This window comes from Mobula birostris, chromosome 2 (assembly GCF_030028105.1).
Source record: "Mobula birostris isolate sMobBir1 chromosome 2, sMobBir1.hap1, whole genome shotgun sequence".
NCBI classification, from domain to species: Eukaryota; Metazoa; Chordata; class Chondrichthyes; order Myliobatiformes; family Myliobatidae; genus Mobula; species Mobula birostris.
The window spans coordinates 134,235,578-134,251,671 of record NC_092371.1 but is presented as its reverse complement, the minus strand read 5'-3'; the positions used below and the strand labels follow the sequence as shown (position 1 = coordinate 134,251,671).

Here is a 16,094-nt window from a genome sequence, read left to right as displayed (position 1 = left end):
ACAAATTGAGTTTATGGAAATTCACCATGACATTTAAAACTTTGACTAACTTCTATACAGGTGTAGTAGAGAGTATATTGATGGCCTGGTATGGAAGCACCAATGCCCTTGAATAGAAAATCACACAATAAGTACTGGATATGGATCAATCCATCACAGGTAAAGCCCTCCCAAGCATGGAGCACATCTACATGAAACGCTGTTGCAGGAAAGTAGCATCCAATATCAGGGATCCCAACCAACCAGGGAATGTTCACTTCTCACTGCTGCCATCAGGAAGAAGGTACAGGAGCCTCAGGACACACACCACCAGGTTCAGGAGCAGTTACTACACTTCAACCATGAGACTCTTGAACCAAAGAGGATAACTTCACTCACGCCAACACTGAAATGTTCCCAAAACCAATGGATTCACTTTCACTCTTCAACTCATGTTCTGGATACTTACTGCTTATTGATTTATTATTATAATTTCTTCTTTTTGTATTTGCACAGTTTGTTGTCTTCTGCACTCAGGTTGAACACCCTAGTTCGGTGGCCTTTCATTGATTCTGTACGGTTATTATTCTATAGATTTCTTGAGTATGGCCAAATGAAAATGAATCTCAGAGTTGTATATGGTGACATAGTCATAGAAAGGTACAGCGCAGAAACAGAACCTTCGGTCCATCTAGTCTGTTGAACCGTTTAAACTGCCTACGCCCATCAACCTGCACCAGGACCATAGCTCTCCGTACCCCTACCATCTATGTACCTATCCAAACTTTTCTTCAATGTTGAAATCGAGTTTCCTCTCATGTTCTCCTTAAACTTTTCACCTTTCACCCTTAACCTGTGACCTCAGCAGAAAAAGCCTGCTTGCATTTACCCTATCTATACCCCTCATCATTTTGTATACTTCAAATCTGCTCTCAATCTTCTACGTTCCAAGGAAAAAATTCCTAACCTATTCAATCTTTCCTTATATCTCAGGTCCTCCAGACCTGGTAACATCTTTGTAAATTTTCTCTTACTCTTTCAAACTTATTTACAACTTTCCTGTAGGTAGGTGATCAAAGCTGCATACAATATTCCAAATTAAACTTCACCAACACCTTATACAAATTTAACATAACATCCAATCTCCTGCACTCAATACTTTGATTTATGAAGGCCAATGTGCCAAAAGCTTTCTTTACGACCCTATCTAACTGTGACACTACTTTCAAGGAGGTACAGACCTGTATTTCCAGATCCCTTTGCTCTACCACTTCTCAGTGCCCTACTGTTCACTGTGTAAGACCTACCCTGATTGGTCCTACCAAAGTGCAACACCTTGCATGTATCCGCATTCAATTCCATCTGCTAATTTTCCAGTCCATTTTTCCAGCTGGTCCAGGTCCCGCTGCAAGCTCTGATAGTCTTCCTTGCTGTCCACTACACCCCCAATCTTGGTGTCATCTGCAAAATTGCTGATCCATTTAATTATATTATCATTCAGATCATTGACATAGATGACAGATAACAATGGACCCAGCAGCTTTCCCACGGCTGATGGAGGCTCAACGGCCTATAATTTTCTGGTTTAACTTTACATCCTTTCCTAAACAGTGGAACAACATTAGCTATTCTCAATGCTCCAATACCTCACTCATCACTAAGAATGTTCTAAATATCTTTGTTAGAGCCCCTGCAGTTTCTTCACTTGTCTCCCACAGGATCTGAGGGAACACCTTGTCTGGCCCTTGGGATTAATCCACCCTAATTTGACTCAAGACAGCAATCACTTCCTCCTCTGTAATCTGTATGGGGTCCATGTAGCCACTACTGCTTTATCTCACTTTTATAGTCTCTGTGTTCGTCACCTGAGTAAATATAGATGCATAGAATTTATTTAAGATCTCCCTCATTTCTTTTGGCTTCACACATGGATTACCTTTCTGATCTTCCAGAGGACCAATTCTATCGCTTGCAATCCTTTTGCTCTTAACATATCTGTAGAATCCCTTCGGATTCTCCTTCACCTTGTCTGCTAGGGCAATCTCATGCCTTCTTTTACCTATTTCTTTTTAAAGTGTTCTTTTACCTATTTCTTTTTAAAGTTTTCTTTTACCTGTTTCTTTTTAAAGTGTTCCTTTACCTATTTCTTTTTAAAGTGTTCTTTTGCATTTCTTATACTCCATAAGGACCTCATTTCTTCCTACCTGCCTATGCCTGCTGTGCACCTCATTTTTTTTTCTTAATCAGGGCCTTAATATTTTTTGAAAACCAAAGTTCCATAAACCCATAATCTTTACCTTTTATTCTGACAGGCACATACAAGCTTTGTACTCTCAAAATTTCACTTTTGAAGGCCTCACACTTCCCAAGTATACCTTTGCTTGAAAACAGGCTGTCCCAATCCACACTTGCCAGATGCTTCCTGAAATCATCAAAATTGGCCTTTCTCCAATTTAGAATCTCACCTTGTGGACCAGACCTATTTTTTTCCATATTTACTTTGAAACTAATGACATTATGATAAATAGATACAAAGTGTTCCCCTACACAATCAAAATGTCATTAGTTTCGAAGTAAATATGGAAAAAATAGGTCTTGTCTGCAGGTTGAGATTCTTATTGCCTCACCAATGTTGTATACAACTTCAACATAACATCAACATAACTCAGTGTTCTGATTTATGAAGGCCAATGTGCCAAAAGTTCTCTTAATGACCCTATCTACCTGTAATGCCACTTTAAAGGAATTATGGATCTGTATTCCTAGGTCCCTTTGTTCTACTGTACATTTCAATGCCCTGCCATTCAATGTCTAAATATATGTAAGAAATTTATCTGACTGTTGATCACACTTAATGATTAAACATCCATAATTCTCTGGTGTGCTGTATTTGAAGGTTCCTTTCATTAAAGAAATTCTTCCAAACACCCTTTTGTTCTGAGATTGTATCCACTGGTTCTAGAGCCCAAGCCACCTCAAAATCTGTACCAAAAACATTACTCCACATTCACATTGCTTCACATTCTTCTAAATTCTCGATCAAAAGACCAATTACTGCATTTTTCCTCATAATATAGCTTTTTCATCTCTGGAATCTATCTGGTGAAACTACTCTGCACTCTTCCAAGTCAGTATTCCAGATATTGTCTTGCCAATGTGTTTTCCAGTTGTAGCATTATTATTATTATTTTAGCATCCCATCCCCATTACAATAAAGGCACAACTGCCATTTGTCTTCCTAGTTATCCTCTGTATCTTAATGCCAGAAAAAGACATGTTTATTTTTACTCTTTGTTTCATATAAGCACCTTAACAGCTTCTATCTTGCTATTACAAGACTATTAAATGGTCCCCTCATGTAATAAAATGGATTCTTGATCTTACAATCTACCTCAATATGGCCTTGCACCTGATTGTCAACCTGCACTTCACTTTCTCTGTTACTGTAACTCTGTAACTGCATTATATTGTTGTTTACCTTGTACTATTTCAATGCCCTGTTGTAATGAAATGATCTGTAAAGATAGTAGGCAAGACAGGTTTTTCACTGAACCTTAGTACATGTGACACTAATAAACCAGTTTACTCCACTATTCCATGAGCTTTGATTTTATATGCTAAAATCTTACATGCTCTCTTAAGTAGGACTTTATCAAATAGTTTTTTAAAGTCTATACACATGATATCCACTGGTTCTTCCTCAAAAAGTATCAATTTCCCTTTCAGTATGATTGAGTTCAACTTGAAATTTGATAGGGAGAAAGTAAACAGTAATATTGGCATAGCAGTATTTCAGTAAAGTAAAGGAAATTACAGTGGTAGGGGATGACAGCAGAGCAGCAATGGTATGTGTTTCTCGGAAAAAATGAGGAAGGTGCAGGATGGATGTATTCCAAAAATGAAGAAATACTCAAATGGTGGAGTAGTACAACTGTGGCTGACAAAGGAAGTCAAAGCTAATGTAAAAGCAAAAGAGAGGGCATGCAACAAAGCAAAAATTAGTGGGAAGATGGAGGATTGAGGAGCTTTTAAACCCTACAGAGAGCAACTAAAAGAATCAATAAGAGTGAAAGATGAAATATGAGAGCAAGCTAGCAAACCATATCAAAGTGGACAGTAAGGGCTTCTTCAAGTATGTATAAAATAAAAGAGAGATGAGACTGGATATAGGACCACTAGAAAATGAGACCAGAAAAATAATAACCGGGGACAAAAAGATGGCAGATGAACTAAATGAGTATTTTGCATCAGTCTCCACTGTGGAAGACACTAGCGGTGTGTCCGATGTTGAAGGGTGTGAAGGATGAGAAGTAAGTGCAGTTACTATTACAAGGGAGAAGGTGCTCAAAAAGCTGAAAGACCTAAGGGTACATAAGTCATCTGGACCAGATGAGCTGCACCCTAAGGTCCTGAAAGAGGTTGTGGTAGAGATAGTGGAGGCATTAGTAATGATCTTTCAAAAATCCGACTGGAAAATTGCAAATGTTACTCCAATCTTTAAGAAAGGAGGAAGGCAGCAGACAGGAAATAATAGACCAGTTAGCCTAACCGCAGAGGTTGGGAAGCTGTTGGTGTCAGTTGTTAAGGGTGAGGTTATTAAATACTTGGTGACACAGGGCAAGATAGGACAAAGTCAACATGGTTTCTTTAAGGGAAAATCTTGCCTGACGAACCTGTTGGGACTCTTTGAGAAGATTACAAATAGGATAGACAAAGGGGATGTAGTGGATATTGTATATTTGGACTTTCAGAAGGCCTTGCCAAGGTGCCACACCTGAGATTGCATACTAAGTTAAGAACCCATGGTATTACAGGAAAGTTACTGGCATGGTTAGAGCATTGGCTAATTGGTAGAAGGCAGCAAGTGGGAATAAAAGGATCCTTTTCTGGTTGGCTCTTAGTGACCAGTGGTGTTCCACAGGGGTTGGTGTTGGGACCGCACTCACACTGATCTCAGGCACTCACAGACCTCTGGCACACTGTCTTCCGCAGTGAAGACTGATGCAAAGTATCCATTAAGTTCATCTGCCATTTGTCCCCCCATTAGTATCTCACCAGAATCATTTTCCAGTGGTCCAAGAGAAACTCTCAACTCTCTTTTGCTCTTTATATAACTGAAAAACTTTTTGTATTCTGCTTTATATTATTGGCTAGTTTGTCTTATGTTTCATCTTTTCCCTTATTATAGTTTTTTTAGTTGCCTTTTCTTGGATTTTAAAAGCTTCCCAATCATCCAACTTCCCACTCACTTTTGCTACCTTATATGCCCTGCCCTTGGCTTTTATGCTGTCCTTTATTTTTCTTGTCAGCCACGGTTGCCTGCCCCTGTCATTTGAGAACTACTTTTGTGGGACATATCTATCCTGTGCCTTGTGAACTATTTCCAGAAACTTCCGTCATCTCTGCTGTGCCATCATCCCTGCCAGTATCCTCCTCCAATCCACCTGGGCAGGCTCCTCTCTCATGCCTCTGTAATTCCCTTTATTCCATTGTGATACTGATACATGTGACTACAGCTCTCCAGAGCCCTGTCTGATCTTTGCTTCCTAAATCTTAAGTACGTTTCTTTCTTCCTCCTGTCTAAAGATTCCACTTCCCTTGTTAACCACAGTTCTTTCCTTTCCCTCCCTCAGTGGGTTAAACCTGTACAGAACTCCATGGGTGTTCCTTAAACAATTTTGATACTTCTGTTGCATAGTTCCTGAGAACATCTGTTTCCAATTTAAGCTCCCAAGTTCCAGCATCAAAATCAACCTTCCCCCAATTAAATACTTTCCCATGCCATCTGCTCTTATCCTTATCCAACTCAGATTCAGAATCCTTTATTATCGCCAAGTATGTGGACACATACAGGGAATTTGATGCCAGTTTTCCTGAGCTCTCGCTGTACAGAATCAAAAAGCAAACAAAACTATAGTGCAAATAATCGTGAACTATATACAATGAGATATGCCTGTGTATGTACAGGTGGACTTGGTTTATAATAGACTAAAATTCAAGTGTTCATAAGACTGATGGCATACGGAAAGAAACTGTTCTTGTACCTATTTGTCCTGGCATACAGTGATCTAAAGCGCCTACCAGAAGGAAGGAGTTGGAACAGGTGATGTCCAGGGTGTGATGGGTCTACAATGATGCTGCTTGCTCACTTCCTGACTCTGGATGCATATAAGTCCTGGATCGAGGGCAGCTTCACACCAATAATCCTTTCTGCAGCCCTGACGGTTCTATGGAGTCTATTCTTGTCTTGTTTGGTAGCTGTTCCAAACCAGACAGTGATGGACGAACAGAGAACAGACTGGATTATTCCTGAATAGAATTGAATCAGCAGCTCCTGAGGCAGGTTCTACTTCCTGAGTTGACATTGGAAATACAACCTCTGCTGAGCCTTTTTGATAAGAGTGTCTGCGTTAGGTGTCCACTTCAGGTCCTGGGAGATTGTGACACCCAGAAACCTGAAGGTCTCCACAGCAGACACAATACTGTTGAGGATAGTGAGTGGGGGGAGTATTGGGGGGCTCCTCCTGAAGTCCACATCTCCACAGTCTTGAGCATATTTAACTCCAGATTGTTCTGACCACACCAGAGGGCCAGCCGTTCCACCACCCGTCTGTATGCAGACTCATCACCGTCTCGGCTAAAGCCAATGACATTTGTGCCGTCTGCAAACTTCAGGAGTTTAACAGATGGATCCTGTGGGGTGCAGTCATTAGTGTAAAGGGAGAAGAGCAGTGGGGAGAGCACACATCCCTGGGGGGCACCGGTACTGATTGTCCGGGTGCTAGAAATGAAGTCCAGCCTCACTTGCTGCACCCCGTCAGTCAGGAAGCTTGTGATCTACTGACAGATGGCGGGGGAGTCAGTGAGCTGTGTGAGTTTAGTAACTCTATACTGTTACTAAATATCAGGGGTTTGTGGTTATTGACTCTGAAATGCTTGCCCAGTGAGACATCAATCACCTGACCAGGTTCTTTGCTTAGTACTAGATCAAAAATATGGTCTCTCCTATTGACAGCCTGTCCACATATTCTGTATCCTTTCTGGACACTCCAAACAAATTCTGCCCCATTTAAACCTTGCATTAAGGAGGTGCCCATCAATATTAAGGAAGTTGAAGTCACCATAAGACCATATGATATCAGAGCAGAATTTGGCCAATTAGTCATGGATAACACCAACCTTGTTATTTTCATACCTTTCCAAAATCTGCCTACTGATCTGCTCCTCAGTGTCCCTATTGCTATTGAAGGTCATGCAGAATACTCCCAATAAAATGATTTCTACCTTCCACTTTCTGACTTGCACCCTCACTGACTTAATAGATGATTCTTCCATGACTTTCAACCTTTCTGCAGCTGTGATGCTATCAATGCCACTCTTTTACCTCTCTCCCTGAACCTTTTGAAACATCTAAATCCTGGAACATCTTGCAGACATTCCTGCCCTTGTGGCAGTGAAGCCTCTATTTTTATTTAGAAATTAGATGGATAGTCACAGTCTTTTTCCCAAAGAAGGAGAATCTCAAAATTGAGGGCAGAGGTGTAAGGTGAGAGGGGAAAGGTTTTCCTAGAGAATGGTGAGTGTACAGAACGAGCTGCCAGAAGATTTGGTAGGACTAGTAGAAGTAAATTTACAATATTTAAAAGATGAGAAAGGTTTACAGTGATATCAAATTCAGACACATGGGACTTCCCCAGCAAGGCATCTTATTTGGCATGGATGATGTGGGCTGATGGGCTTGTGCCTGATTTTTGATCTGAAATAGTTAATATTTCAGAATATTAACTATATTTCTCTTTCCACTGACATTATCTAATCTGCTGAGTAATTTTTTGTTTTTCTTGATTTCCAGTATGTACAGTTGCTTGATCCTTATAGTAATAATCATGTTTGACTTACCAATATACCTATTTGCAGGAGACATTCTTCAGCATTTTGGATGGTACTGATGGAATACTCACTGGTGCTGTGAATATACTGGAAAATATTTTCTTACCAGCTATTTCTGCGTGTGGAAATTGGGGAGCACTTAATCAATCCATTCATGGGGAGAGGGAGAAGAAAGCCTTCAAAGATACTATTAATGGATACATCACTTTCTTAAATGGTAAGGTGTTTTACTGACAGCCTATAAAATATGGTTAGTTAAATTTAATTTGAATTTACAAACATGGATCGTATGTTTTTTTCAATCATGACAAATAAGGGAAAATGAAAAAAAATTACTGGATTTTAAGTTTCTAAAACTACCTGTTGTGATTTTGGAGATTTTTATTTCTGACTTTAATGAAATCACCATAATTTTCTTCTATTTTGAAGTGCACCCATAGAATAAGTTTCAGTTCTAAATGCTTTCTTTCAATATATTTGATAATTTGTAATTTGCTTTTCCTTTTACATTAGGTCACAAATTCATTCATCCTGGGATGAGAGGTGTGAGGATGATGTCAAAGATATCCTTGTTAATTGTTCTAGGCTAGCCTGATAAGGTGTGGTGGTAATCAAACAATGGTTGAGTGATCACATTTTCCGTCAGGTCCCTCATCCATCCTCCCCGCAGACCATCATTAATCTAAATGGTTTGGTAGTCTATTTCCACCACCTGCAATGATGCATAATTTGAAAAGTTCTGCTAATTTCAATTATTTGCTGGAGCTCTCAGAATATAGTCAAGATAAATGTTAAGATGCTCTGCAATGCACATCTATAGAAGGTTGTAACTATTGTTGTGCATAGTGCAGCTCTCTTTAGCTTCCTCAGAAAATAGAGGCATTGGTGAGCTGTCTGTTGACGATGTGTTCTGGGACCATGAGAGCTTGTAAGAGGTTGTGCGAGATATATACTCACATGAGTTTGAAACTGCTTGTGGTTTCCCCTGCTATGCTACCGCCGTGTGAGTGGTGTAAGATTTCCTGAAGTCAGTAACTATCTTGTTTGTCTTGTTGACATTGAGGAAAAAATTATTTGCCTGACATCTGGCCTCAAGGTGTTCCACCTTCTTTCTGTAGACCATCTTATTGTTGTTGGTGATGAACCCCACCACTGTCATATCATTGGTGAACTTGACAATATGATTGCTTAGGTGTTTGGCTGTGCGTTTGTGTGTGAGCAAAGAGTACAGCAGTGGGATCAGCGCACAGCCCTGGGGGGCACCCATGTTGAGGATGATGGAGAGGGAGAAGCAGTTGTGCATCCTGACTATCTGAGGTCCGTTAATTAATAATTCCGACACCTGGTTGCATAGAGATGTATTTAGACCTAGAAGTAGGTGTTTGTTCACAGAGGTCTGTGCTACAATGCTGAACTGAACTGAAATCCAGAAACAACATTCTGACATAATTGTGTGCCACAGGGATCAGTGCTGGGTCCATTGTTATTTGTCATCTATATCAATGATCTGGATGATAATGTGGTAAATTGGATCAGCAAGTTTGCTGATGATACAAAGATTGGAGGTGTAGTAGACAGTGAGGAAGGTTTTCAGAGCCTGCAGAGGGACTTGGACCAGCTGGAAAAATGGGCTGAAAAATGGCAGATGGAGTTTAATACTGACAAGTGTGAGGTATTGCACGTTGGAAGGACAAACCAAGGTAGAACATACAGGGTAAATGGTAAGGCACTGAGGAGTGCAGTGGAACGGAGGGATCTGGGAATACAGATACAAAATTCCCTAAAAGTGTCATCACAGGTAGATAGGGTCATAAAGAGAGCTTTTGGTACATTGGCCTTTATTAATCGAAGTATTGAGTATAAGAGCTGGAATGTTATGATGAGGTTGTATAAGGCATTGGTGAGGCCGAATCTGGAGTATTGTGTTCAGTTTTGGTCACCAAATTACAGGAAGGATATAAATAAGGTTGAAAGAGTGCAGAGAAGGTTTACAAGGATGTTGCCGGGACTTGAGAAACTCAGTTACAGAGAAAGGTTGAATAGGTTCGGACTTTATTCCCTGGAGCGTAGAAGAATGAGGGGAAATTTGATAGAGGTATATAAAATTATGATGGGTATAGATAGAGTGAATGCAAGCAGGCTTTTTCCACTGAGGCAAGGGGAGAAAAAAACCAGAGGACATGGGTTAAGGGTGAGGGGGGAAAAGTTTAAAGGGAACATTAAGGGGGGCTTCTTCACACAGAGAGTGGTGGGAGTATGGAATGAGCTGCCAGACGAGGTGGTAAATGCGGGTTCTTTTTTAACATTTAAGAATAAATTGGACAGATACATGGATGGGAGGTGTATGGAGGGATATGGTCCGTGTGCAGGTCAGTGGGACTAGGCAGAAAATGGTTCGGCGCAGCCAAGAAGGGCCAAAGGGCCTGTTTCTGTGCTGTAGTTTCTATGGTTCTATGGTTCTATGTTCTTGTCTCCTAAGTGTGTCAGGGCTGGGTTCATGACAAACACTATGGCATTTGTTGTTGAGTGGTTCATATTTGTTTGTTATAAGGTCTGCCTCAGCCCCTGCACTTGTTGCCCTGGTTCCCAAACCTGAGTTACTGTAGTTTAAACCCTCCTTATTAACAGTCCCCTCGAGGATAGTGGTTCCTATCCAATTCATGTGCTATCTGTCCCTGTCGTCCCAACTGCTTTGGAAGAGAACACAAAGAATATCAAATCTGAAGCCCTTGCTCCCTTGCACAGATTGATAGACCTTTAGATAATAAAGACAACAAGATACGTTAAGATTATGGAATAAAATATTGTGGTAAAATATAAACTCTAGATTCTGCAGATGCTGAAATATCATCCGTGATCTCACAGAATGGCATGAGGGGCCAAATAACCTCCTGTTTTAATTTCTTATCTGAGTGGGATTAATTATAAATGTAATATTTTCCTTCAGGTACTAAAATAAGCCTTGAAAAAGCTGTTGTGCTGAAGAGTGAAATGGTTGACCTTACTCGGCTGCACTCATTTGAGCAAGTGAAAGCTGCAGCATCAAATCCAGAATTAATATTACAGGTTGAAAATCTGCTTTTGCAATGGTACAATCAACTGGAACAGGTTTGTATACTTGAGTACTTTAACTTTTTAACATGGTTAATATAAGGTCTCTTGTTAATAATTATCTCAAGACTAATGTTTCATTTTGTGCCTTTTGAATGACACATCTCCACCATGAGTCACTTATGACCGAAATGAGGATAAGTTTTTTCACACAAAGGGTGGTGAATCATTCAAATTCTCTGTTTAAACAAGCTGTGGAAGCTCAATTATTAATTTCATTCAAAAAAGAAATTAAAGATTTTAGATAAGTACTAGAGGATTCAAGGCTTATGGTGTTAGGACAGATAAGTTGTATTGAGGCAAAGATCAGTTATGATTTTGCTGAATTGTAGAGCCGATTTAAGGGGCTGAATGGCCTACTTGTGCTGTTATATCTTGTTATTTTTACTATTAATAAGGTATGAATACATATTTAAAACTCATAATACCTATTTTGCACAATGCTGATGACATCAAATGTGATAGATTGATCAAGCAGATGGACTTAGTTGGGCCCCGAAATAGAAAGAATTGGAAGTGGTAGGGGATGTGTGAGAATAAAGAAGGTTGAGCCACGAGTCAACTTGAAGATGATAAAACAATAAGAAAAGGGAAACTAAGAGTCAAGATATTGGAAAAAATGTGTTGGGACATTAGAGGATTAGGCAAACAGAGTTGGCTGTGACATTTTAGGCCAACAGAGCTGGATGTGTGACTGGCTGAATGGTGATAAAAGGATTTGGAAACATGATTGAGGAGCTTAAACCATACTTGCAAAGTTGTAAAGAGTTTGGGTGAGAGATATGCCAAAACAAATGATTTGAAATTCAGCCTAGGAAGATTGATGATTATTTGCCTTCCTGACATGTCCTTATGCCCACAGGAACTCAGTGAATTGAGCAGCAACAGTGGAAGGGAAGGAATTGTCAACATTTCAAAAGTGAAACTCTTCAAAAGGAATAGCTCTGTTAGATAATTCAGTTGCCTTGGGGCCTGTTTCTGTGCTGATTAGGGGTTTCAACTGAAATGCTGACGTTGTAGCAGAGCTGGAGGAACTGAGAGAATTCAAGATGGGGCCTATTTAAAGGTAGTTGCCTGTTTACCACAAAATGAAGCACAATTTTTTTGTTCTTAAAGACTGATGGAAGCAGAGTCTGAGCTATCTTTAAGTCAGAGTTTGATTGTTGATGAAAAGCTGAAAGGTTCCTGTATATAGGTTCCGAGGAGGTGACGAATTGGAATGTAGGAGGGAGATTGAAAGTCTGGGTGAATGGTGCCACAATATTTCAGAGTGAAACTGCATTAGTTTATTTTAGAGAAAGTGGGAGGAGCCAAAAGAGAAATTGTTGAGGATAAGCGCAAACAACAGGAATTCTGCAGATGCTGGAAATTCAAGCAACACACATCAAAGTTGCTGGTGAACGCAGCAGGCCAGGCAGCATCTCTAGGAAGAGGTACAGTCGACATTTCAGGCCGAGACCCTTCGTCAGGACTAACTGAAGGAAGAGTTAGTAAGAGATTTGAAAGTGGGAGGGGGAGGGGGAGATCCAAAATGATAGGAGAAGATGGGAGGGGGAGGGATGGAGCCAAGAGCTGGACAGGTGATTGGCAAAGGGGATATGAGAGGATCATGGGACAGGAGGTCTGGGGAGAAAGACAAGGGGGGGGGAACCAGAGGATGGGCAAGGGGTATAGTCAGAAGGACAGAGGGGGAAAAAGGAGAGTGAGAGAAAGAATGTGTGTGGATGGGGTACGAGGGGGAGGTGGGGCATTAGCGGAAGTTAGAAAAGTCGATGTTCATGCCATCAGGTTGGAGGCTACCCAGACAGAATATAAGGTGTTGTTCCTCCAACCTGAGTGTGACTTCATCTTTACAGTAGAGGAGGCCGTGGATGGACATGTCAGAATGGAAATGGGATGTGGAGTTAAAATGTGTGGCCACTGGGAGATCCTGCTTTCCCATTGCTGAGCGTAGGTGTTCAGCAAAGCGGTCTCCCAGACTGCGTCGGGTCTCGCCAATATATAAAAGGCCACATCGGGAGCGCCGGATGCAGTATATCATCCCAGCCGACTCACAGGTGAAGTGTCGCCTCACCTGGAAGGACTGTCTGGGGCCCTGAATGGTGGTAAGGGAGGAAGTGTAAGGGCATGTGTAGCACTTGTTCTGCTTACAAGGATAAGTGCCAGGAGGGAGATCAGTGGGGAGGGATGGGGGAGACGAATGGACAAGGGAGTCGCGTAGGGAGCAATCCCTGCAGAAAGCAGGGAGGGGGGGGAGGGAAAGATGTGCTTAGTGGTGGGATCCCGTTGGAGGTGGCGGAAGTTACGGAGAATAATATGTTGGACCCGGAGGCTGGTGGGGTGGTAGGTGAGGACCAGGGGAACCCTATTCCTAGTGGGGTGGCGGGAGGATGGAGTGCGAGCAGATGTGCGTGAAATGGGGGAGGTGCGTTTGAGAGCAGAGTTGATAGTGGAGGAAGGGAAACCCCTTTCTTTAAAAAAGGAGGACATTTCCCTCGTCCTGGAATGAAAAGCCTTATCCTGAGAGCAGATGCAGCGGAGATGGAGGAATTTCGAGAAGGGGATGGCATTTTTGCAAGAGACAGGGTGAGAAGAGGAATAGTCCAGATAGCTGTGAGAGTCAGTAGGCTTATAGTAAACATCAGTGGATAAGCTGTCTCCAGAGACAGAGACAGAAAGATCTAGAAAGGGGAGGGCCGTGTCAGAAATGGACCAGGTAAACTTGAGGGCAGGGTGAAAGTTGGAGGCAAAGTTAATAAAGTCAACGAGCTCAGCATGCATGCAGGAAGCAGCGCCAATGCAGTCGTCGATATAGCGAAGGAAAAGTGGGGGGCAGATAGCAGAATAGGCACGGAACATAGATTGTTCCACAAAGCCAACAAAAAGGCAGGCATAGCTAGGACCCATACGGGTGCCCATAGCTACACCTTTAGTTTGGAGGAAGTGGGAGGAGCCAAAGGAGAAATTATTAAGAGTAAGGACTAATTCCGCTAGACGAGCAGAGTGGTGGTAGAGGGGAACTGATTGGGTCTGGAATCCAAAAAGAAGCGGAGAGCTTTGAGACCTTGCTGATGGGGGATGGAAGTATATAGGGACTGGACATCCATGGTGAAAATAAAGCGGTGGGGGCCAGGGAACTTAAAATCATCGAAAAGTTTAAGAGCGTGAGAAGTGTGCCCCTTTGTCCCGCTTCGCCCACACCTCAGCGGGTTCCGTGTTCGCCATGATGCGGAACTCTTCTTTCGCCGTCTCCGTCTCTGAACCTACTTCTTCGGCAAGGACTCTTCCACCCCCACCGATGACCCCTTCTCCCCTCTTCAACCCTCCTCTTCTTCATGGACACCCTGCTCTGGTCTTCTGCCTGCTCTGGATCTCTTTATCGCCAACTGCCAACAGGACATCAATCGTCTCGACTTCACCGCACCTTGTTCCCATTCCAATCTCACTCTTTCGGAACGCTCTGCTCTCCACTCCCTCCGCACTAATCCTAACCTTATTATTAAACCTGCCAATAAGGGGGGTGCTGTTGTAGTCTGGCGTACTAACCTCTACCTTGCCGAGGCACAGTGACAACTCGCGGATACCTCCTCTTATTTACCCCTCGATGGTGATCCCGCTAAGGAGCACCAGGCCATTGTCTCCCACACCATCACCGACTTTATCCGCTCAGGGGATCTCCCATCCACTGCTACCAACCTTATAGTTCCCACACCCCGCACTTCCCGCTTCTACCTCCTACCCAAGATCCACAAACCTGCCTGTCCTAGCAGACCTATTGTCTCAGCTTGCTCCTGCCCCACTGAACTCGTTTCTGCATACCTCGACACGGTTTTTCCCCCCTTGTTCAATCCCTTCCTACATATGTTCGTGACACTTCTCATGCTCTTAAACTTTTTGATGATTTTAAGTTCCCTGGCCCCCACCGCTTTATTTTCACTATGGATGTCCAATCCCTATATACTTCCATCCCCCATCAGGAAGGTCTCAAAGCTCTCCGCTTCTTTTTGGATTCCAGACCCAATCAGTTCCCCTCTACCACCACTCTGCTCCGTCTAGCGGAATTAGTCCTTACTCTTAATAATTTCTCCTTTGGCTCCTCCCACTTCCTCCAAACTAAAGGTGTAGCTATGGGCACCCATATGGGTCCTAGCTATGCCTGCCTTTTTGTTGGCTTTGTGGAACAATCTGTGTTCCGTGCCTATTCTGGTATCTGTCCCCCACTCTTGCTTCGCTACATCGACGACTGCATTGGCGCTGTTTCCTACACGCATGCTGAGCTCGTTGACTTTATTAACTTTGCCTCCAACTTTCACCCTGCCCCCAAGTTTACCTGGTCCATTTCTGACACGGCCCTCCCCTTTCTAGATCTTTCTGTCTCTGTGGAGACAGCTTATCCACTGATGTCTACTATAAGCCTACTGACTCTCACAGCTATCTGGACTATTCCTCTACTCACCCTGTCTCTTGCAAAAACGCCATCCCCTTCTCGCAATTCCTCCATCTCCGCTGCATCTGCTCTTAGGATGAGGCTTTTTATTCCAGGACGAGGGAGATGTCCTCCTTTTTTAAAGAAAGGGGTTTCCCTTCCTTCACTATCAACTCTGCTCTCAAACGCATCTCCCCCATTTCACGCACATCTGCTCTCACTCCATCCTCCCACCATCCCACTAGGAATAGGGTTCCCCTGGTCCTCATCTAGCACCCCACCAGCCTCCGGGTCCAACATATTATTCTCCGTAACTTCCGCCACCTCCAATGGGATCCCACCACTAAGCACATCTTTCCCTCCCCCCCTCTCCCTGCTTTCCGCAGGGATCGCTCCCTATGCGACTCCCTTGTCCATTCGTCTCCCCCATCTCTCCCCACTGATCTCCCTCCTGGCACTTATCCTTGTAAGCAGAACAAGTGCTACACATGCCCTTACACTTCCTCTCTTACCACCATTCAGGGCCCCAGACAGTCCTTCCAGGTGAGGTGACACTTCACCTGTGAGTCAGTTGGGGTGACATACTGCGTCCGGTACTCCCGATGTGGCCTTTTATATATTGGCGAGACCCGACGCAGACTGGGAGACCGCTTTGCTGAACACCTACGGTCTGTCCGCCAGAGAAAGC

At 42.7% G+C, this 16,094-nt stretch overlaps 1 protein-coding gene across 1 annotated transcript in view; it reads left to right on the top strand.

The window, feature by feature from the left end:
- LOC140210901 (dynein axonemal heavy chain 8-like) overlaps positions 1-16,094 on the top strand; it is a 1,093,299-nt gene that overhangs the window by 25,033 nt on the left and 1,052,172 nt on the right. Inside the window, exons 5-6 of the mRNA XM_072280167.1 lie at positions 7,897-8,086; positions 10,817-10,977. Coding sequence (XP_072136268.1) covers positions 7,897-8,086; positions 10,817-10,977 — 351 coding nt within the window. The remainder of the gene's footprint in view (positions 1-7,896; positions 8,087-10,816; positions 10,978-16,094) is intronic.